Consider the following 23,909-nt stretch of genomic DNA (forward strand, 5'->3'; position numbering starts at 1 on the left):
TAATGCACTACTTTGGCCAGAGCTCTATGGGCCCCGGTGAAAAGTAGCGCACTATATAGGGAATAGGGTGCTATTTGGGACGCACTACTGGACTTGCTACTCCTCTTCCTTTCCAAAACGCTTCCTGTCTCCTGTCCAATCAGTGATAAACTGATTCAGTTGTAGTGATGTGATCCTCCTAGTCACCTATAGAGAACCATTTTTTCTAGTCAAGAAAGTATTTTTTTTTAAATCCCAGAACCATTAGGGAAACTCGGCATTAGAGAAGCCTAGGCCAGAATTCAATATGAAGCGCGCTGTACGTAATTCCTGATTGAGCCGACATCTGCAGCCTTTACTGTGAATGCAATCTGAGCAGATGCAGGGACATTGCCTTTAAAAGGTGCATTGTTGAGCGCTCTACAACGTGCCACAGCTTGAATCCGGGCCTTCAGTCTCTACTCGGAGAGCAAGCAGGACTGGACAGGTGAGAGTGAGGAGAGCAAGCAGGACTGGACAGGTGAGAGTGAGGAGAGCAAGCAGGACTGGACAGGTGAGTGAGGGAGAGCAAGCAGGACTGGACAGGTGAGAGTGAGGGAGAGCAAGCAGGACTGGACAGGTGAGAGTGAGGGAGAGCAAGCAGGATTCCCAGTACATAGGGAGATTCCCAATTGGGAAAAAGACCTTCCTCTCCACGACTCCTCCGTGACCCGGAAACTGATAAGTGGTCGAGGACAGTGTCAAGTTGTTAGGAGAACGAAAGAGGCTGCTCCCCTCCTCCATTACAGATTTCGACAGAGGATGCACCAGTTTCCTCGCGGCAGCCACACCCCCTTTTGTTGTTTTCTCAAAGGAGAAAAGCATGCACGTTAAAACTATACGCTACGTATCCTTTTATCTAGAAAACTAGCTACATTTATTTTGGGATTCCACCCCTGTAAACATAATTTGCCTGATGGCGTGCGAGTGCAGAAGGAGTCATTTCATACAAGCGCATTTGTTTCCGTGTCCTCTCCTCCCCTATCACCTTAAACCTTTTTTTAAGATTAGGCGACCAAAACCAATTGAAGATCTGTCCTCTTTCTATGAGACGCTATGCTTTGCTGTATATGGTTAAACTTTTTTACATGAGGATTAGGACTTTTGTTTTGAATAGTTTTGAACTCTGGAAAGCAGGATCCTTGCTTTACCCCAACAGCATATTTATGGCATTTTTACTTCACAACTTCTGATGGATTGAGTTGAGGTTTTCTATTCCCCTGTAAAGAGAATACTGACCACATGCTATATGAATTGAAGCATCAATAAAGATATTAAAAATAAATGTTGTTTGAGTCAAAACATTTCCACTACAGCATTCCATGTTGGTTACTGAATTTTTGACAGAGTATGATCTCTTTCTGACCGAGTTTGGTTTGACAAAACAACAAGGGGACATTTTAGAAATGTAATGTATGAAAGAATCAAGACTTAGTTTCATATATTAGTCAACAAATCTCCACCAAAGCGTTCCAGCAGGCACACTATTTAGAAAAAAACTACATTTATTTTATTGTTCTCACACTCAAATTTACAATGAAAATGTTATCAGTTAAATCAACAGATCTCGAGTACCAGTCCATATCCCCTGTAGTAGCTCTGGTCCAGGGTGTCGTTCGGCGCTCTATTGTTTTCCTATAGTGAGAGAGCAGCCGAAAAACACCCTGGACCAGAGCGACCCCTGCAATGGCCAAGAGGGAGAGCTGAACACTGATATAGGGCCACTAAAATGGCACCCTATTCCCCATCTAGTCCACTTCTTTGGACACATGGCACCCTATTCCCTATATAGTGCACAATCTGAAATGGCATCCTATTCCCTATATAGTGCACCAGTATAGAAGCAGATTGTGGTGTATAATCGTACAGTATATATATTTATGATGCTGGACTGAGCAGTCGGTGATATTTGGTTATTCTTCCTGATTGCCTTAAATCTGACGGAGGAGAGCCATTCCAGCTGGCATCAGTGTGTGTGTGCGTGCGTGCGCTCTAGAGCTGGGACGATAAACCGAAAATTAGACACCAACTTCCTCGTACCAAATCATTTAGCATACATTTTCAATGATTTTGCTTTACAACATTCCTGTGGATTGTTCTAAAACCATTAATTGGTCAGCAGTACTATAGCCTATGCATTATATTGATACCTGCTATGAAAGTCTCTGCCTGTCCCTCAGGGCCAGCGCCAGGACGAGTCAGTTGGACGGGCATTTGATTTCCATAGTGGGGCATTTGCTTTTTTTCCTTCCCTGGACCTCCTATGTGTAAAGACATGTAATTTAACAGTAAACATGTATTACCTTTTAAAATGTGGCATGAACACATCTGATGTCAAACAAATCACTTCATAAAGTAGGTTAGCCTTTATCGTCATGCTTGTGGGACACTTGATATTCTGGATTTCGCCTGACTGTCTATGCGATTAAAAAGGGAAATAAAAAGTATGATGAGTTTTTCGGGGGCGAAGGAAACTGTGTACCGGAGTCCTAGCTAGCTACCAACCAGTGTCACCGCCGCCTCCCGCCTTATGTGTACCGGTGTCCTAGCTAGCTACCAACCAGTGTCACCGCCGCCTCCCGTCTTCTGTCTACCGGATTCCTAGCTAGCTACCAACCAGTGTCACCGCCGCCTCCCGTCTTCTGTCTACCGGAGTCCTAGCTAGCTACCAACCAGTGTCACCGCCGCCTTCTGTCTACCGGAGTCCTAGCTAGCTACCAACCAGTGTCACCGCCGCCTCCCGTCTTCTGTCTACCTATCGACGTTGTTAACAGAACTGCGAGAAAGCGAGGGCGAAGGTGGGGTTTATCGGTGGTTGGCATCCAACGTTATGGTGCATTACCGCTCCCTACTGAACTGGCTCAACCCCGCCTCCCGCCTGTGTATCAGAGTCCTAGCTTAAAAATGGACCAACAGAAGTACAAAGAGGGGTTCCTGCAGATGCAGGAACGCCCCGAACTGCGGGCCGAAATTACACCCTTCTCGCGGAGTGCACCGTTTGCAGTCAATAGGCCTAGAGCTGGAAAGTTTCTGTAGGACATTAGCCTACATTTACTGATAGATTAATCATTTAGCCTACATGGTTACCTAGCAACAATATAATATATACAGTTATTCATCTAGCTAAGTGTTTTGAGTTCCCCCTTCCTGAGGTGGTGACTAATATAGCCTAGAGGCCAATATGCACAAAGAGGTTGGCAAATTGTCTGAAGAGGCCAAAATAAATCTGATCATTCTGGATCCTTTTGACAGGTTGCATATAAATAATGCATTTCCTGGATGAAATAGCTTACTTTTTGAATCATAGGCTACCATCTCAGTTTTCTTGGCACTGTGAAATTGTCTGGAGCGTCATTCAGCAGACGCTCTTATCCCCTCATCTTATAAGATGCTCTTATCTTATAGAATATGTTCTTATTAGCGCTTAGCTAATGTAAAGTAACTGACCATTAAACAATTTGCTTTTTTTAATAGTTACATTTATCATGATAGGACTTTTAGTCCATGTCGCCCGGCTTTAGCACCTCCCCCAAAAAATAATGAATAGCCGATTTATCATGATTTCAAAAGAAGATATAGTCCATGCCGCTCTGTCATTGCTTGTCCATATATGTATATATTCTTAAATTCCATTCCTTACTAGATTTGTGTGTATTGGGTATATGTTGTGACGTTTTTAGATATTACTTGTTAGATATTACTGCACTGTTGGAGCTAGAAGCACAAGCATTTCGCTACACCCGCAATAACATCTGCTAAACACGTGTATGTGACAAATAAAATGTGATTTGATTTATACAAAAATGTAAATTGATCACAATCTGGATTTTTTCCCCTCATATCATCCAGCTCTAGCGTGTGTTATGGAGTGTGTGTGTTATGGTGTGTGTCAGTCCTGCTGTGTGATCATCTTCAGCATCTGCAGTGCCATGGGTCCCTGGTCCGAGGGGATCTGATAACAGAGCAATGCATCATGGGAGTGCAAGACAAAAATAATACTAGGGGAGGATCTCAATTGCATACTCCTCCTCCTCCTCGTCTCCTCCTCAAAACCCATTGGATGAGAAAGCCAGGTCCCTCCCCTCTTACCTTCTCCTCCAATGGGTTTTGAGAAGGAGACGAGGAGAGAGGACGTGAAGAGTATACAATTGAGATATTCCCAATGAAACACTATTGGGCCACAATGGCTGCATACTGGGTTTCAATCTTCTGCATCATCTTCCTACTCCAACACTATGGTTGCGTTCCAATAATCTCTCCCTCCCGAAGTGTGCACTCGTTCACTACTCTCCACAAATGTAAAAACATTGGATTGATATAGGCATGGGCTATAGAGGAAGTTTCCATATAGCAGTCATTTTGTTTCAAATCCATGAAGGGAAGTAAACCATGTCCCACTTTGGGAGAAAGGAGAGTTTAGTATTACTGTACCAACTCTGATGATTGTCCCGTTTGAAAAGCTAATAAATATATGTCAAAAATAAAATCCCATTATTGGGACACAAGTTTCGGTTTCCTCACCATGTGTCCAGCCTTGAGGATCCAGTAGAAAGAGAAGTTCTTGTATGTCTTGTAGAAGGCACCGGTTACACCCGGGAAGGCGGGGTCATCCATGGCCGTCCATCTCATTTGGCTGAAGCTCTGGAGCCCCACCCACTTCAACTGCTTCACCCATTGCTCCTGACCTGTGATTGGACAATCAGTGATGAGTAATCAATTGATAATCTGTATGCAATCAACAATCCTCATGTATGAATGTCTATCAGGGACCAATAGTCAATGTATTAATGGTAATATTGGTAAATGGTTGACTGCACTATAGCCAGGGTTGGGGAGTAACGGATGAAATATAACGGACTATGAAAAAACTAACTAATCCGTTCCGAGCTAAAATATTGTAATCAGATTACAGATAGAAACACTAGATCTTATTGGAGGACTTTCAGAAAGGATGTTTGACACCTTTCTGTTTTCTCAACATTGAAAAAAGGCACAAGTTTAAGTTTGTTCCACCTGAGTGAGTATGACCACCAATCAGAGATCTCTATGATGACACACCAAATGATGACCACCAATCAGAGACCACTATGATGACACACCAAATGATGACCACTAATCAGAGACCACTATGATGACACACCAAATGTGTTTGATGGATCGCGAGAAAAGAGCAGGAATAGGCTTTTGTAGGCTACAGTCCAAGCTGTCTTCCAATGGTGCAACTGCTGTCGGCATCCAAAGATTATACAGCCAACTTGGATAAACACTTGGAGGTAAGGATGACAGCAGTGGTGTAGCCTACAGATATCACTTATTAATGATATCTACATAGCGCATTGATGTCAATCACACTGCTGCTCTGTCATTTAGCTATTTGCGCCATACTGATTGTGGTTGATGTGGATTGCTGTTCACAATTATGGTATTTTAACCCAATAATGTTTGAACTGAAGACGTTTAAGCTGCCTATCAATCATTGTTTTTTTGAGACCAGTGGACAGCCAGTAAAAAAAAAAAAAAGGGATTTTGCAACAGATGCAGTGTGGAACCCAGCCTGTGAAATAACAGTTTGAGGGAGTTCCTCCATTCTAAACTCCTCCTTGGTATATCGGCTCCATACTGTCAAAAAAAAGTTTCATTAAGAAGACCATGAGTGCTAATCTAATTCGTGCATATTGCACCTTTTAAAAATAAATGTAAAATATTTAAATGTAAATTGTTTTTTTTTTTAGTTTAAAAACTATATATTTCCATAGGCCTAACGGACGTGCTCAAACTCGCACACTTTTGATAGATAATTCGCAGACGTTTAAGTCTATATATCAAAGTGTCACCAACAAAAACGTAAACAAAAGGCCATACATTTGTCACATGCAAATATCACTATTCTGAAGTGCTCAAAGCATGCCATTCCATGAGAGCAGCATTTATTTTTCAACTCGAAGCAATAGCAAGCAGTCCTCCATAGCCCCGTTTAAATAGCTGGTTCTAACATGCATCCTCAGTTCTGATCTTGTCCACATTCTGATTGTGCCCACATTTTTAGGCAGGTGTAGATGATTAAAGACGCAGCGTCTGCATCACTCTCCACCACATAGCCTCAAGCTGCTAGTAACTAACTGATTACATTTAGAAAGTAACCTACCCAGCTCTGACTATACCTACCCAGTCTACACTGTTTTGGCTTCAACTGATTTCACTACAAAATGTAAGTGTTGAAAGCTGATTCTGTGCCCAGCCTGTAAACAACTGTAGCTAGGGGATTCACTGACCCATGGTGTCCACTATGAGGTCTAGCTGTCCGTTGTAGACGGTGACGTTGACCCCAGCATCCAACAGCTGATCCACCACGTCCACCACTGGTTTCATGAAGTCACCTGACATGCTGCTGAACACTGCCTCAGCCTGACCTAGAGGGGGGAGAGAGACGGGGGTAAGAGGGAGAAAGAGAGAAGGGTGAGAGATTGAGAAGTGGAGAGGGAGATTAAAAGAGAGAGATAGACGAGAGTGAGGTCAGAGAGGAGAGAAAAGGGGTGAGAGTGTGGAGGGCACATTTATTTTTAAAAAGGTGCAATATGCAGAAACCGCTCCGCCATTTCCTGGTTGCTATTTATTTTTTTATAGTTTGCCTAATTTCAGTTTGTGACAAAACAAGCAGTCATTGTGTAGAGAATCCTTGTACGATCTTAACCGCTGTGAAATAGATTTTCTATAACCAAAAACAATGTATTTTCAGCTGTTTGAAGCTGGTGTACAAAACCGAAGGTAAGACGCAAAAACGAAATTTCAGAAACGGAAAGCATAGAGATGACGCACATAGAACAGATCTACCGCTTCTTAGACTTGCTTTCAATGAGAATGACAGATTTATAACACACGCCTATGTGAATTTGGTCGGGTTGCCCAGAAAGTGACATATTGCAGCTTTAAAACAAAGAAGCACTTTTTAAATGAATCAATTTTTGACCCAGTAGCAGTGTCTTACCTCCCCAGGTGACGTTCTGAGGGATGATTCCCAGCTTCTTCCTGATTGGCCCGTTCATCAACTGGCTCAGTGATTGGCGGTGGAGGGGGCGAATGTGGCGGCGCATCAGCAGGGCTGTGGGAGGGACCACGGAAAGTACACCAACAAACAGGAAGTGATGGTGTAATCTTAGGAATGTATTTTTCAGGCTAGTAAGGACCATTTTTTCCACAGACAGTATATTTGTAACAAAACTTTTTACCTGTGTTTTAAATATTGTATGACATCACATTTTATGTATGTTTCTGCATATATGTACCAGGATGTTCAAATAAACCTTAACCTAATTATAATTAGAAAGACATTTCACCCCATTGTTTTCTTGTTTAAAGACTGATCTGAAAAGGCATCTTACAGAGGTATCCTTCTCCAGCCACGGAGGTCATCTTCTCATCAGGTTCCTGGGTGAGGATGTTGTAGAAGTTGACTCCATTTGAGTTCTGAAATCAGACAGGAGCTGAAAGGATGCTCTGATGACCATGGCATTCACACAAACACACACCACCCTCAGTGATTCATACATTTACATTTTACATTTTCGTCATTTAGCAGACGCTCTTATCCAGAGCGACTTACAAATTGTCATCACAGTCGTATTGGCACTGAAAGGTATAGATAGTTAGACATAGAGCTGGTGCTAAACTGTAACATCCTGCTTAGTGACCAATAAAGGAGCTGCTATGGAAGGAGAAGGGATGCTATTGGTGCCAGAAGCAGACTCAGTCAAGACAGCCAATAGGCTACAGATGGGGACATGCATGGCCGTTCAATAGTTACATTTGGTGCATTACACCCCCCCCCTCCCCCCCTCCCTCCCTTCCCCTGTACTGCTGTTTGGAAGCAGGTTGAGACTAGGTGAGCCATGCATTGAGTCTGGATTTTGAAAACCTTAAGAAATGTTTTGTGAATCCAGACCCTGCAACTTTGGTATTAGGTAAGAGAATGCCACAAGGCTGGCTTGAGCAATGAACGGAAACGATGTGCAACAACTAGACAAACAGAGACACAGCCTGAGAGAAAGTCTGTTTGGGCCATCCAGACAGATCTGGGACCAGGCAACTAGAGACAGATCTGGGACCAGGCAACACACAAACACCCACCACTGACCTGTTCCACGATACTCTCAGTGATTCACACCAACACACAATACTGACATGTTCCACAACACTCAGTGATTCACACCAACACACAATACTGACATGTTCCACAACACTCAGTGATTCACACCAACACACAATACTGACCTGTTCCACGACACTCTCAGTGACAGACCAGAGCTCTGTGGCCTTTAGGTACTGCCCCTGATCCACTGCCTGCTTCACCGCCTCCGCTGCACTGTTCACCTCCCCCAGGCCGTAGTCATCTAGCAGGGACTGAAGAATGGAGGACAATGGGGAGACGGTCAGAGAACAACTACATTACCCAACATACATCACTGTTCACCTCCCCCAGGCCTTAAGGCATCTAGCAGGGGGCGCATTCAAGTGGATCACTTTTGTCAAGTCAGTGACCATCGTTGATCACTGCCTTTCAAAGTGTGTGTTGTGCATTATGGGGATTAAGAAAAATCGATTTACGCCTACATGTCAACTGCATGAACTTTACAACAAAATCATGTGATCAAAGGTCATGAAGTTTTGACTGCAAGTTTTCACCAATTTCATCCTGCAGCCATTTCCTCCATTGTGGAAGGCTCTATTGTCAACCAATCATTAGGGTGTTTTTGTTTGACCTACGCGAACGTGACCAAAGACCTGACGGAAACAGGAACCAACTTTAACGCGATTCATGTATTCAGTGGGTATACAAATTAATGTGATATTTGAGGCTCTCAATAATTGATTGTACAATCTACACACATATGATTTCAGTTTGTGAGGGTGTGATATGGGGGTTGTTTATTTTAACATTATAAAGAAAAACTTGTATGAACAATGGCAACATTGCCATGTTGATCTGAGCCTTGCGATTGGAAAACCACATTAGTGAGTGGCGCAGTGGTCTAAGGCACTGCATCGCAGTGCTAACTGTGCCACTAGAGATCCCGGTTCGAATGCAGGCTCTGTCGCAGCCGGCCGTGACCGGGAGACTCATGGGCGGCGCACAATTGGCCCAGCGTCGTCCAGGGTAGGGGAGGGAATGGCCGGCAGGGATGTAGCTCAGTTGATAGAGCATGGCGTTTGCAATGCCAGGGTTGTGGGTTCGATTTCCACGGGGGGCCAGTATAAAAAATAAATAAAAGATGTATTCACTAACTGTAAGTCGCTCTGGATAAGAGCGTCTGCTAAATGACTAAAATGTAAAATGTAGTGTCCGACTTTCGTCTGTCGCAGATGCACCTCACCAGACTTGTCTAGTCAATTGCTTTAGCCTTACCACTCAAACGCGCCCAGGGACTGCAGTGTGGAGGCAATGGGGACACAGTCAGAGAACTACACTGCCCAACATGCATCATTGTTTACTGTTCACCTCCCCCGCGCTGTTGTCATCAAGCAGGGGGCTTGTTTGACATTACAGGCGACTGCAAACTGACTGACCTACAAATCACCTTGCATCATATAACTACTCATTATTATTAGTAGATCAGTCAGTCACAAATTACCCATGATGCATCACGGTTTTGATGCTCTCGAACACGGCCAGGGACTGGAAGGTGGAAGGTAATGTGGAGACAGTCAGAAAAAAACTACACTACCCAACATGCAATGTTCACCTCCCCCATGCCGTAGTCATCTAGCGGAGGGCAATGGGTAAGATAGTAAGAGAACTACACTACCCAAAATGCTAACAGGGATTGGAGAGTGGAGGGCAATGGGAGACAGTCCCGTGTGGCTCAGTTGGTAGAGCGTTGCACTTGCAACGCCAGGGTTGTGGGTTCGATTCCCACGGGGGACCAGTACCAACAAATATGAAAATGTATGCACTTACTACTGTAAGCTGGGACCGAGAGAATGAAAAACAGCTTCTATCTCAAGGCCATCAGACTGTTAAATAGCCATCACTAGCACATTACAGGCTGCTGCTGCCTACTGAAATCACTGGCCACTTTAAGAAATGGAACACTAGTCACTTTAATAATGTTTACATATCTTGCACTACTCATCTCATATGTACAGTGAAGGAAAAAAGTATTTGATCCCCTGCTGATTTTGTAAGTTTGCCCACTGACAAAGAAATGATCAGTCTAAAATGTTAAATGTTAGGTTTATTTGAACAGTGAGAGACATAATAAAAACTAAAACATCCAGAAAAACGCTTGTCAAAAATGTTATAAATTGATTTGTATTTTAATGAGGGAAATAAGTATTTGACCCCCTCTCAATCAGAAAGATTTCTGGCTCCCAGGTGTCTTTTATACAGGTAACGAGCTGAGATTAGGAGCACACTCTTAAAGGGAGTGCTCCTAATCTCAGTTTGTTACCTGTATAAAAAGACACCTGTCCACAGAAGCAATCAATCAATCAGATTCCAAACTCTCCACCATGGCCAAGACCAAAGAGCTCTCCAAGGATGTCAGGGACAAGACTGTAGACCTACACAAAGCTGGAATGGGCTACAAGACCATCGCCAAGCAGCTTGGTGAGAAGGTGACAGTTGGTGCGATTATTCACAAATGGAAGAAACACAAATGAACTGTCAATCTCCCTCGGCCTGGGACTCCATGCAAAATCTCACCTCATGGAGTTGCAATGATCCTGAGAACGGTGAGGAATCAGCCCAGAACTACACGGGAGGATCTTGTCAATGATCTCAAGGCAGCTGGGACCATAGTCACCAAGAAAACAATTGCTAACACACTACGCCGTGAAGGACTGAAATCCTGCAGCGCCCACAAGGTCCCCCTGCTCAAGAAAGCACATATACAGGGCCATCTGAAGTTTGCCAATGAACATCTGAATGATTCAGAGGAGAACTGGGTGGAAGTGTTGTGGTCAGATGAGACCAAAATCGAGCTCTTTGGCATCAACTCAACTCACCGTGTTTGGAGGAGGAGGAATGCTGCCTATGACCCCAAGAACACCATCCCCACCGTCAAACATGGAGGTGGAAACATTATGCTTTGGGGGTGTTTTTCTGCTAAGGGGACAGGACAACTTCACCGTATCAAAGGGACGATGGACGGGGCCATGTACCATCAAATCTTGGGTGAGAACCTCCTTCCCTCAGCCAGGGCATTGAAAATGGGTCGTGGATAGGTATTCCAGCATGACAATGACCCAAAACACACGGCCAAGGAAACAAAGGAGTGGCTCAAGAAGAAGCACATTAAGGTCCTGGAGTGGCCTAGCCAGTCTCCAGACCTTAATCCCATAGAAAATCTGTGGAGGGAGCTAAAGGTTCAAGTTGCCAAACGTCAGCCTCGAAACCTTAATGACTTGGAGAAGATCTGAAAAGAGGAGTGGAACAAAATCCCTCCTGAGATGTGTGCAAACCTGGTGGCCAACTACAAGAAACGTCTGACTTCTGATTGCCAACAAGGGTTTTGCTACCAAGTACTAAGTCATGTTTTGCAGAGGGGTCAAATACTTATTTCCCTCATTAAAATGCAAATCAATTTATAACATTTTTGACATGTGTTTTTTTGGATTTTTTTGTTGTTATTCTGTCTCTCACTGTTCAAATAAACCTACCATTAAAATTATAGACTGATCATGTCTTTGTCAGTGGGCAAACATACAAAATCAGCAGGGGATCAAATACTTTTTTCCCCCTCACTGTATATACTGTATCTTAGTCCATGCCGCTCTGTCATTGCTTGTCCATATATGTATATATTCTTAAATCCCATTCCTTACTAGTTTTGTGTGTATTGGGTATATGCTGTGAAATTGTTAGATATTACTACACTGTCGGAGCTAGAAGCACAAGCATTTCGCTACACCCGCAATAACATCTGCTAAACACGTGTATGTGACAAATACAATTTGATAAGAGCATCTGCTAAATGACTATAATGTAAATGTAAAACTACAATCCCCAGCATGCCTAGGTACCAAAACATTTTTACATTTTAGTCATTTAGCAGACGCTCTTATCCAGAGCGACTTACAGTTAGTGAGTGCATACATTTTCATTTTCATACTGGCCCCCCGTGGGAAACGAACCCACAACCCTGGCGTTGCAAGCGCCATGCTCTACCAACTGAGCTACAGGGGACTACAAAACAAGCTCCATTTTGTATTCTCCAGACTTTAAAACCACCCAGTCTGCAGAAAGAACCGCATAGAATGCAAAATCCATCACATCTTCCAAAACAAAGCAAATGTGTCTGTAAAATAAATTTTAAAAAAACATGGAAAACACATTTTACTCGTCTGTGTGTGTGAGACTCACCGTGGTGTAAAGATAAGGTCCCCAGGTCATAACAGAGTCTGCAGAGAAACAGAGGAGAATAACGTTTGCGGTTCATTAGGCACCGAATTGGACAAAACCCCAATGAAAAAGGGAGGGACTATCTGGACTTGTCCAATACAGTGTGCAATACTGGAAACTACCCAGGATTATACAGTCAGTAGGGAACACACTGGTTAGCTAGCCAGGGGTGGAACCAAGCAGAAGCAAATGGGCTGAAACCGAGAGGGACATACCTGAACTTCTCCAATAAAGAAATGCTTGTTTACGTTACAAAACAGTTTGCTACGGTGTGCACTTATGAACACACCCCTGGTGACTTTGCATGAGGGGGGGGGGGGGGTTGTTGGAACAGTACAACAACCCCCTCATGCATGAAGCTGTGGCTGCACTGAGCCATCCAGACAAGGTTTTACAAGAGGAGAAAACTGCAGCGGTAGGTAAACCTGTTTGTTCAGTCAGTCATGTGACCACACAGGGAACAACAGCTGTGTACCAAATGGCACCCTATTCCCTTTAGAACACTATGGTTGACCAGGGCCCCATAGGGATCTTGTTGTAAGTAGTGCACTATATAGGGAATAGGGTGCCATTTGGGATACAGAGAGTCTTTAGTGAACCTGAACTGTTTAAGGGTTAGAGAGGGGTTAGAGTAGACTTTTGGTCCAATAAAAAGAGTTGTAAAGAGTGTTCTGACTTTTAAAGAGCTGTTTACTGAATGTTTTATGAGTTCATGTTCTAACTGGATGTTCTGATGTTCTGTGCTCTGAGGTAAATACTGACCCAGTGGAGAGATCCAAGAGTCCCCCAGAGCCACTCCAGCAAAGTTACATTTCACGGTTCCTTTTTCTACAGCCTATAGAGAGACATATGTTAGAATAGCAGACTCAATTCATATGAGAGAGCGCCATGTCATTACTAGTCATTAACATGCCATTACTAGAAGTCATATTACAACTGGTACCAGCACTAATTTTATCCCATTATTATTATTATTTATTGTAATTGCTGTTAATATTATTACCACTAATAACATAATTATATTTGCTTTATCACTAACAGTCTAGTATATTCCCATCTTATTTGACCATCGTTGTAATGTGTCTACTTTGACAATGGAAGGGTTTTACTTTTGTGGTGACGAGAGCCCATGAAGTGAAGTCACCCTCAGTTGGTGGTGATGAAGAACAGAGTACCACATTCCAGGCCAAGATTTACAGTTTTGTATTTGACGGCGCCCCCTTCAAGGCCATCACAAGACAAACGAAACAGCTCTACCTTTACGACTCTGAATGGCCTGAGGAGGTCAGAGGACAGTCAGTCAGCAGGACGCCTTGTGATCTGGTTACTGGAGAAACGACCAGCCAGGCTTGAGAGCCAAGAGATGTGTATTGATAGAGAGAAAGTCAGGGGACTTTTTCTTCCCATTTTTAATAAAAGAGAAAATGGCGCCAATAGCGCGAAATGAAACACGTTTGCTTAAACACTGTATTAAACTGAAGGACATGTTGATATAACTTGAAGCAATGTGATATTTCTCTTCTGATCCTCCTATGGTCATAAAATAAGCATAACGGGCATTTTGCTGTAACATGAATGTACGCACTTTTACACAACGAGTGTTGGGTACCTACAGGCTACGTATTTCATGTCAGAGATTATGAAACTTCTGTACAAGAAAAATATGTTGTGGACACTTACGAGGAAATCTCAGGTTTATCCTCATATTAACTTTAATTTTTGGGGGTTCTCAGAATCAACGGGGCGCTTCCGTGCCACGCTGTCAAAGCTACTAGAACCCGCCCTCTGAGTATCCCTATAAATTACAGGACCTGCTAACAGACGTCAGATCAAGTTCCTTCGAGGCAAGGCCACGCCCGTTGAACGAATGAGCCCATGTTTCTATCACGCATTTGACATAGACCGACAGGGAGGGACTACCCATCTTGCGTCTTGTAGTGTTATTCTAGTGACAGCATAGTGACTATATATCTTAACATATGCTATTGTATGGTATGTATTGTAGTGATTACTTCATCCTAGTCATGTTTTAGCTCTGTAATTCATCTCTGCTGCATCTGTTATCTTCATGTCTTACATACTAGTTCTTCATGTGTTTCATGCTGCAACTTAATGCTGTGGTGAATGCTCGCACATTCAGGTGTTAGCTGAGATCTTTGCTTTTTATCTGCACACAGTATTGCATTATGGAATGGCTGCCGATATTGCTTTTATGGGAGCACGTGCATGCTTAGGCTCTGTATTCATCACCTTGCCAAGGCGATGCTTGTGCTAATTCATGTTGTTAGGTCTGTATCATCTGCACATAGTCGTTATGGCATGGCAGCATTATTACCAAGACAAGCCATTATTGCCATTACCAAGAGCACGGTGAGGTCGTGGTGACAGAGGCCAACACTAGCACCCCTTCCACAGCATCTGCTGGAGCGTCGCAGTACGATTGCCAACTGGTTCATATTACCCGGCTAATGATAACTATTGATAGAGTTAATTCAAGGATCTCCAATCCAACCCTTAAATGGTATCAGATTAATTTGGATAGGATAAGCAAGTTAATAAAATCAGATCAATTAATTATTACAGTAAATAAAATCAGTAAAATCTTGAATATCCCAAGCCAAAAGTCATAACACTTCAAATGTCAATAAAGTATATTGAATTGAGAGAGACAGAAACAGCCAAAAAGACACAGGAACCCATGGTACAGTGCTGACCAGTGTGGGTAGAGATTTGAGGAAGTAGGCCCCAACTTAGCACCAGTCATTAGTTCCTCTCTACGTCATGCATAGCTCAACACACGACAGTGAATCTTAAGTCTTTCGTTTGAAAACCCTGTTCCATTACCGAGTCAGACACCATTGATCTACCAGTTTTTCCATGCATGGTTCCTATTCACTTACATACCAAGTACTATAACTGTAAAAGGTTTCCCACAGCAGAGACAGGACAGTAGGTTTGTACCCTATTCCCTTGACAGTGCACTACTTTTGACCAGGGCCCGTATACACTATATAGTGAGAACAGGATGCCATTGGGGACGTAATTTGTGCCTACCTTAGAGAGTTCGAGTGAGATCGCGGCAGCCATCTTCCCTCCATAGGACTCAGAGAATATGTAGAAGGGCACACTCTAGAGAAGACAAAATGAACAATAGGTTCACATTTTTTTTAAATGCATTGAGAAGTTTGAGCCATAGGTGCCGTTTTCCAATACTTTTAAATACATCCTTCTTTCCTTCCCTCCCTCCCTAAAGGAGACTCCTGGGGTGCGTTCAGTTTGGTTAAACATTTGCGTGACGGTTTGTACCGAATGACAAGTTTAACCAAAACGGAGTGCACTGCTCTTCAACAGCCTGTGAGGTACGTTTTCTCCCGTTTGGTGGGTGTGGCCTGATCAATATGGGTGTGACCATTTGAAATCACAAAACTTGTGCAGCATACACCATACACAGCAGTTAAAGCAAGAAAAAAATTATACTCGCATGAATATAACTTAAAGGGAGACTGCACTTCCTGATTCGGCCGCGTTTTAAATTTGGTTCATTAAGATATGCTAGCAGCCATGACTGAATTCAAACGCGAATTGGTTTCAGGGTGTGGTTTGATGCGGGTGTCGTGCGTGTTCGCAGGTGGGAAGAGTTAGCCAAATGATTTGGCCAATGTGAGGCAAAGTTGGTTTGACAGGGTTCGTACAGACAGTGGCAATTCAATGACTTTTTCCAAGTACTTTTTCAAGCACTAATATCTATTTTCAAGGACCATCAATTTATAATAGTTGATATTATGCACCTGTTTCTAGTTGCCACCAGATGGCAGTATATCGCCACAACCTAATGGAAAAAAATAACTTAATATTCATCACTACCTGACAAGTTCTACTCAATAATACGTTGTTTCACTAATTATTTACTACATACATGAGAGGTGAGTCAGTACTGATGATTTAGTCATTTCAGTAGTGATGAGCAGAGTTTTGGGACATGCCTACTGGTGAATAACATTTCCTATTTGCATTACTACACAATTCCAGCTTAATGACTGTGTTACTACGAAAAAGCATCTTGCTTCCGACTGGCAGCTCCCAGTCGGGAGAAAGAGGGGCTGGCTGTGTGAGGAAAACGGTATGTGAACGGCCATCAGAATGGCAGGAGCAAGGCTGACGCTTGATAAAGCGGAATATCGCGGGCGCCCCGTGAATGAGGCGATTGGTTCTGGAGGTTGTTGCAGAGAAAAAGTCACATGTAGAAGTGGCGTCAGCGCAGTCTTTTCCCCCTTCATGGGTCTCTTCAGGGCCGATTCTCTCATGCTCACAATGTCAAAGTCTGACACATTTTTTGCTCCTTACACAGTGCGTGTTGGTTGGGTCCAGTGATGTAGTGGTAAAAAAAAAAGGTGGGTAAACTATACTGAACAAAAATATAAAACGCAACATGTAATGTGTTGGTCCCATGTTTCATGAGCTGAAATAAAAGATCTCAGAAATGTTCCATACGCACAAAAAAGCAGGATTAAATCTAAATTTGCCCGGCATTTTAGCTATTGATGTCACGTTTGGCAGCACCTAATCAGTCAGTTCTGTACCTGCCTGGCTGAGTGGGTGTAATGAGCGAGCTCGCCTAGCAACCACAGCGCAAAACACGTAAGGAAATAAAAGTTGGTAGTCTGCCTGGAAATTAATCCCCCCCCCTCCCCAATTTGTTTTATTATATTTTGTTTTTACTCAAACCTCCCACGTCACCCATATGAAGGAAATCCGTTGCAGTGACGAGAACTTTAACACCTGCCATACACAATCTACCTCTGTGCCACCATAAATCACACCGTTCTTCAACTGGTCGTCCTGTACACTATCGTTTCCACTGAATTAAAAGTTGAACACCATTCTGAACTCACTTCTGGTGATCCAAACTGTGTGAAGCTGAACCCACCTGGAACTCTTCCTTCTTGTTGAAGAAGTGTTTGAGCAGCACCAGCATGTCGGAGGCGACAGTAGCCACGTCAGTAGCGAAGGCCTTGTCTGTGTCCGTGTAGCTGAAGCCTGTTCCTACCGGGTTATCAACAAACAATACACTCGAGTACTGGACCTGCAGGGGCAAAACAAACACACACACCTTAAACACTGACATCCAGTTTTCATTGATGAGCCGTGTGTGTGTGAGGTTTACCCAGGAGGTTTTCCTAGGCCCAAGGTCTCTGTCCAGGGGTCCGATCTCTTCAAAGTTCCCAAAGCCACAGCCTGATCCTCCAGGGCCGCCCTGGAATGGAGAGACACATACCATTATTAGAGATGCATCATCTATCCATCCCTTCCTCCCCCTGTAAGAGTCAAGATACATCAGCATCCATCCATCTATCCTAGATAGGTAAGACAGTGGTATAGTGTTTGGCACAGGAGGCTGCTGACGGGAGGACGGCTCATAATAATGGCCAGAAAGGAGTTATCGTTAGCCTGCCCTCCCCAATTAAGGTGCCACCAACCTCCTGTGGTGTAAGGTTACCCACTTGTAGATAGGTAAGAGAGTAGTGTAGTGTAAGGTTACTCACCTGCAGCCACATCACGAGAGGCAGCTGGGAGTAGCTGGCGGACGGGCTGTCAGCGTTGTAGAGCCACCAGAACATATGTGCCCCCTCGCGCACGTCAACATAGCCCCAGGATTCTTTAGATTGTAAGGGATTCGAGAACGCTGCATACAAGAGTTGAGATTTGGAGACATTGAAACGGCGTTATTAAAAATTCTGCGATTGGTCTTAAATGCAGTCCAATGACAAAATCCCCACCCCTGACTGCTTGCAGCAGATGTTGTGGAATAGCGCTATGGGGGGTTTCTGATCCCAGGAAAACGTCAACATTGTAGCTAGCCAACGTTTGCTTTCACATTTATCAGGAAGCAAGATTTGCAGACATGAAACCCGAGCAAGCAAAGCAAATGTGTGGATTTGATCAATTTGATTGCTGGAGCCTGAGTCACCGTACTTAGCGGACTAAACTCTGGAGTCACCGTCGTGATTTCAAGCATGCTTGGATGTCGGCGCAGTTAGTATTCAAATAGGAATTTAACAGTTATTGAAACACCAATATATCAGACACAATCACTTCACATAGCTAACTACTTACCTGTATCAATTGCCACGATAAGCAGCAACACAACGCTGCAAGCGCTTGTTTTTGTCAAGCCCATCATCCCAACTTGTTCACAAGAACTTCACAAAGCGACACTTCCCTTCACACGATTGTCTCATGTCAGACTTTAGTCACATGACTGACCTAATCCTCAGATGACCAGAGCATGGAAAATAGGCCTTTAGAGCCAATCAATGAGCATTGTGGAGCTAGCCACGCCCACCCTCCACCTTGAATTGTGTCAAAATAAAAGTCCAGGGCAAAATGTCCTGTGAATTTTCCATATTAAAAGACACGGAACACGGGAGAGGTATAAACAGAAGACTGACCAAGAAAAATACATTTATTTATCAAGTTATAAGAACGCAGTCATGGTCTTATACTTCTGCCGGAGGTCAAGAGGGAATCAAATTAATTAATCAATCAATAAATCCCCCAAATCATGTGAAGAGTGAGCAGTCTTGAGCAGTCAGAGTGAGCAGTCTTGAGCAGTCAGAGTGAGCAGTCTTGACTCGTGACCTGAAGGAATGAGATGTCATCTATTTCTTTGCAGTCTTACTTTAATGCCTTATTGCAAACAAGATGTTTTGGAATATTTGTATTCTGTACAGGCTTCATTCTTTTCACTCTGTCATTTAGCTTAGTATTGTGGAGTAACTACAATGGTGTTGATCCATCCTCAATTTTCTCCTATAACAGCCATTAAACTCTGTAACGTTTTTAAATTCATCAACATCCGGCTACGGCTTCTAGTCAGAGCGTTTTTATTTATTTTTATTTTATTTATTTATTTCACCTTTATTTAACCAGGTAAACCAGTTGAGAACAAGTTCTCATTTACAACTGCGACCTGGCCAAGATAAAGCAAAGCAGTGCGATAAAAACAACAACACAGAGTTACATATGGGGTAAAACAAAACAAAGTCAAAAATACAACAGAAATACATATATATACAGTGTGTGCAAATGTAGCAAGTTATGGAGGTAAGGCAATAAATAGGCTATAGTGCAAAATAATTACAATTAGTATTAACACTTGAATGATAGATGTGCAAGAGATGATGTGCAAATAGAGATACTGGGGTACAAATGAGCAAAATAAATAACAATATAGGGATGAGGTAGTTGGGCGGGCTAATTTCAGATGGGCTGTGTACAGGTGCAGTGATCGGTAAGGTGCTCTGACAACTGATGCTTAAAGTTAGTGAGGGAGATAAGTGTCTCCAGCTTCAGAGATTTTTGCAATTTGTTCCAGTCATTGGCAGCAGAGAACTGGTTTGTTTTTGAAACAGACCGGGAAGTCGCAACGTTTGTAACAATCCAAAACAAGGAAGGCAAACAGCAACTTCACATTACAGTTTGGGGAATAACCAGATTGTTAAAGAATATATAAGAAAGGAAGTAACTAGTAGCTAAGTAACTATGCCCATAGTTGCCGTAGCTACAGAGGACAGACGAGTCAGCACACTAGTTTACTAAAAATGGCATCCAGAGATCTGTCCCCGAAGACGACCTCACCTGTCCAGTTTGCTTCGACATCTTCAAAGATCCTGTTGTCCTGGCGTGTAGCCACAGTTTCTGCAAAGCCTGCAAAGCCTGTGTGGAGCAGTGGCGGCTCCTGAAAAAATTCTCAGGAGGGGCAATTTTTCTGATGATTTAGGTGACCTACACACATTTTAAAAAAGATATGTCCAGCAACAACATGAAGACAGGGGCAGCATATAAGTCAATACCAGAAGCATTTATTGACTGATCTGGGGAGATGGATTCCAGTTTCTGTGACAGATTATAAATAATCTCTGATGCCTTTGTTATATTAGCTTTTGGTTGAATGTACTGTCGTAGTAAATATATAATGTTATAGCTTGGTCTGACTAAAATCTTGTGCATGACCCATTTTGTGTTGGGCGTTTGTTTCTGTTCCTATCCTATAACAATGGACAAAAGAGTCCTATCTTGTCAGCCTTGTCAGCAGGTGGCCAAGGAGTGGTGATCCTAGCTGACCTAAGACAGGACACTTTTACTTTACTCGCGTGCACGAACGAGTCCGTGCACGCGATTCCAGATATCTTTACCTCTGAATAAACTGCCTTTATTATACCATATCCACCCTGTCCAAAGTCTCTACTTGGTCTCAGTTCTCCAGTAAACTTGTGATTATCAACAGTACACAACGGTAACAAACAATTGGGGGAACTCACGGGGCAGATAGTAACCACTTAAAAGGAAGCGATTCCCAAACCTTCCATAACAAAGCCATCACCTACAGAGAGATGAACTTGGAGAAGAGTCCCCTAAGTAAGCTTGTCCTGGGCCTCTGTTCACAAACACAAACAGACCCCACACAGCCCCAGGACAACAACAACAACAACACAATTAGACCCAACCAAATCATGAGAAAACAAAAAGAGAATTACTTGACACATTGGAAAGAACAAACAAAAAAACAGAGCAAACTAGAATGCTATTTGGCCCTAAACAGAGAGTACACAGTGGCAGAATACCTGACCACTGTGACTGACCCAAACTTAAGGAAAGCTTTGACTATGTACAGACTCAGTGACCATAGCCTTGCTATTGAGAAAGGCCGCCGTAGGCAGACCTGGCTCTCAAGAGAAGACAGGCTATGTGCACACTGCCCACAAAATGAGGTGGAAACTGAGCTGCACTTCCTAACCTCCTGCCAAATGTATGACCATATTAGAGACACATATTTCCCTCAGATTACAGCGATCCACAAAGAATTCGAAAACAAACCCAATTTTGATAAACTCCCTTATCTACTGGGTGAAAAACCACAGTGTGCCATCACAGCTGCAAGATTTGTGACCTGTTGCCACAAGAAAAGGGCAACCAGTGAAGAACAAACACCATTGTAAATACAACCCATATTTATGTTTATTTATTTTCCCATTTGTACTTTAACTATTTGCACATTGTAACAACACTGTATATATACATAATATGACATTTGAAATGTCTTTATTCTTTTGAAACTTCTGAGTGTAATGTTTACTGTTAATATTTATTGTTTATTTCACTTTTGTTTACTATCTACTTCCCTTGCTTTGGCAATGTTAACACACGTTTCCCATGCCAATAAAGCCCTTAAATTGAATTGAATTGATAGTAAGGTCGCAATGACACAGAAAGCAGTTCAATGTCGGGGTACAGAGTCGCTCTCTTACCAGGATCGCGGTCCGCTCTGACCAGGGTGAAGGTGGCCGGCTCCACTTCTCTGTCCGGGACTCTGTCATCCAGCCAAGTCTCCCAGCTGTATTGGGATTACAGCTGCCTGCAGCGTTTTCATTATTTAGTCCGTTCGTAGCGGGTATGTACACGATCAACAAGATCAGTCCAAAACCGAAAGATCAGTTCAAAGCAGAATGTTTGCAGAATGTTTGTAAACTAAGTCTACAAATTAAAAACATAAAATAACGCCACACTGCAGGTCACAACAGAGACGCTGCTCGCCGCCATTGTCTTAGTTACGTTCATGGTTACGTCACGTATGACGAAAGCGCGTAAGTGCATGCCCACAGACACCCATAGAGAATGTATTGAAAGCTTTGAAATGTGAAAAAAATTGATTTTACATGACAGGCTATGAGAGACTTCTGGGCGATTTTCAACTTGACTGAAATCGCCCCAAAAACGGGCGGGGCCATTTGAAGCACGACTTTAGCCTGATTTGATATTTAGTGGCTGGCAGATCAGACGTGAACACTGATAACTACTGTTGCCGTGATATAATTGATTAGAAAAAAAATCCCTTCCTTTTCCCGTTTGGCAGTGCGTCGCCCATATCGCCCTATTGAACACACCGCCCATGGTGTGGAGTCACAGGCAAGGTCGGGAGTATCCCGTTTGCAGCAAAAGGTCTTCAATAGCGGGTGAACCCTTCTGTAACCTGGCTCTCAAGAACCTGAGCGAGACCTTCTTACTAGAGAGAAGGAAGGCCATATCTGGCTCTGAGGTCATCTGTAGTCTTCACAAGGAGCAGGCTCTTCTGTCTGGAGGACAATAAACCTATATGTGTTGTGTCAGACCACCAAAACCATGACTGCGACCCCATTTCCACAAGAGTACAAGTAGCCAGGACAAACATATTTTCACGATTTCACTATCATCGAAATCAATTAATCATAGCACGTTTTGGGGCGCATTCAGTCGTTTTTACCTGATAATGAAATAGAAAGCTGTGAAAACGACTCAACATGTTTCTGATTTCGGCTTGGATGCATATGTTATATGGTTGAAATACTATCAGCTTTTATGATAGAAAGAAATCATATCTCCACTCCCATTTCCAAATAAAAATGTAGCCTACATTTGGTGTATCAATTTACTGAAACAAATGCTTAATTCAGCAGGAGTTAATATTTAGGCTATGTGAGAGGTTGTAGACCTACAGCCTCTTGTGACTGTGGAATTTGTATAGAGCCTCACAATCATCACACATAACATAGCCGGCACTATTATCATCCTCATTTACTACTTCACCAAATCTTTTCCAAAAATTACTTTTCTGGCCCTCCTCTTTATTGAATAGAAAACAATATTTGATGACCCTAAACCCGCCCACCTCGCTGATATAACCATGGGGACTGCGGGTTGCGAGTCAACCTGTGCATCACCAATGGAAAGACTTTAAAAATGTTCCAAAGTACAATTTAAAGCTGGCGCTCTAAACTTGAGCGTCCAGAGGGTCTGTGCAGCAGACTGAACGTTTGACATTACATTTACATTTTACATTTTAGTCATTTAGCAGACGCTCTTATCCAGAGCGACTTACAGTTAGTGAATACATATCTTTTTTTATACTGGCCCCCCGTGGGAATCAAACCCACAACCCTGGCGTTGCAAACGCCATGCTCTATCAACTGAGCTACATCCCTGCCGGCCATTCCCTCCCCTACCCTGGACGACGCTGGGCCAATTGTGCGCCGCCCATGAGTCTCCCGGTCGCGGCCGGCTGCGACAGAACCTGGATTCGAACCAGGATCTAGTGGCACAGTTAGCACTGCGATTCAGTGCCTTAGACCACTGCACCACTCAGGAGACTATCCCTAGTACAAGGTACAGTAGCATAAAGACATTCACTGGCTGTACTATAACATACAGGTCATAAAGACATTCACTGGCTGTACCATAACATACAGCTCTACTTTTCATTGTACTGTCAGTTTCAGTGTGGCAAGTTAATGTTAAACAGTCTCTCTCTCCACTGACATAAATATTTATATTTTCAGGAGGAACTGGCGACTGCCCTGAATAGTCTATGGAGGAAGCTGGGGACCTGTCTTAATGCACAACAAGACTTAGAAGGTACCCTTCCTGACCCCAAGCCCTGGTCAGTATTCCTCATGGTAGT

At 43.2% G+C, this 23,909-nt stretch overlaps 1 protein-coding gene across 1 annotated transcript; it reads right to left on the reverse strand.

Moving 5' to 3' along the window:
* Window positions 1-23: 23 nt before the first annotated feature.
* LOC311104890 (retinoid-inducible serine carboxypeptidase-like) lies at window positions 24-18,681 on the reverse strand. Its single transcript, XM_084146856.1, has 13 exons — window positions 18,530-18,681; window positions 17,959-18,098; window positions 17,580-17,669; window positions 17,343-17,498; window positions 15,470-15,544; window positions 13,178-13,250; window positions 12,377-12,414; window positions 8,287-8,415; window positions 7,398-7,482; window positions 7,004-7,117; window positions 6,291-6,428; window positions 4,540-4,703; window positions 24-3,970 (listed from the first exon to the last, which is right to left on the reverse strand). Exons 1-13 carry the CDS (start codon window positions 18,594-18,596, stop codon window positions 3,908-3,910), a joined length of 1,332 nt encoding a protein of 443 aa, XP_084002982.1. The 5' UTR covers window positions 18,597-18,681; the 3' UTR covers window positions 24-3,907.
* Between the last annotated feature and the right edge of the window lie 5,228 nt (window positions 18,682-23,909).

Source organism: Coregonus lavaretus (assembly GCF_964263955.1).
Source record: "Coregonus lavaretus genome assembly, chromosome: 2".
Lineage (NCBI taxonomy): Eukaryota > Metazoa > Chordata > Actinopteri > Salmoniformes > Salmonidae > Coregonus > Coregonus lavaretus.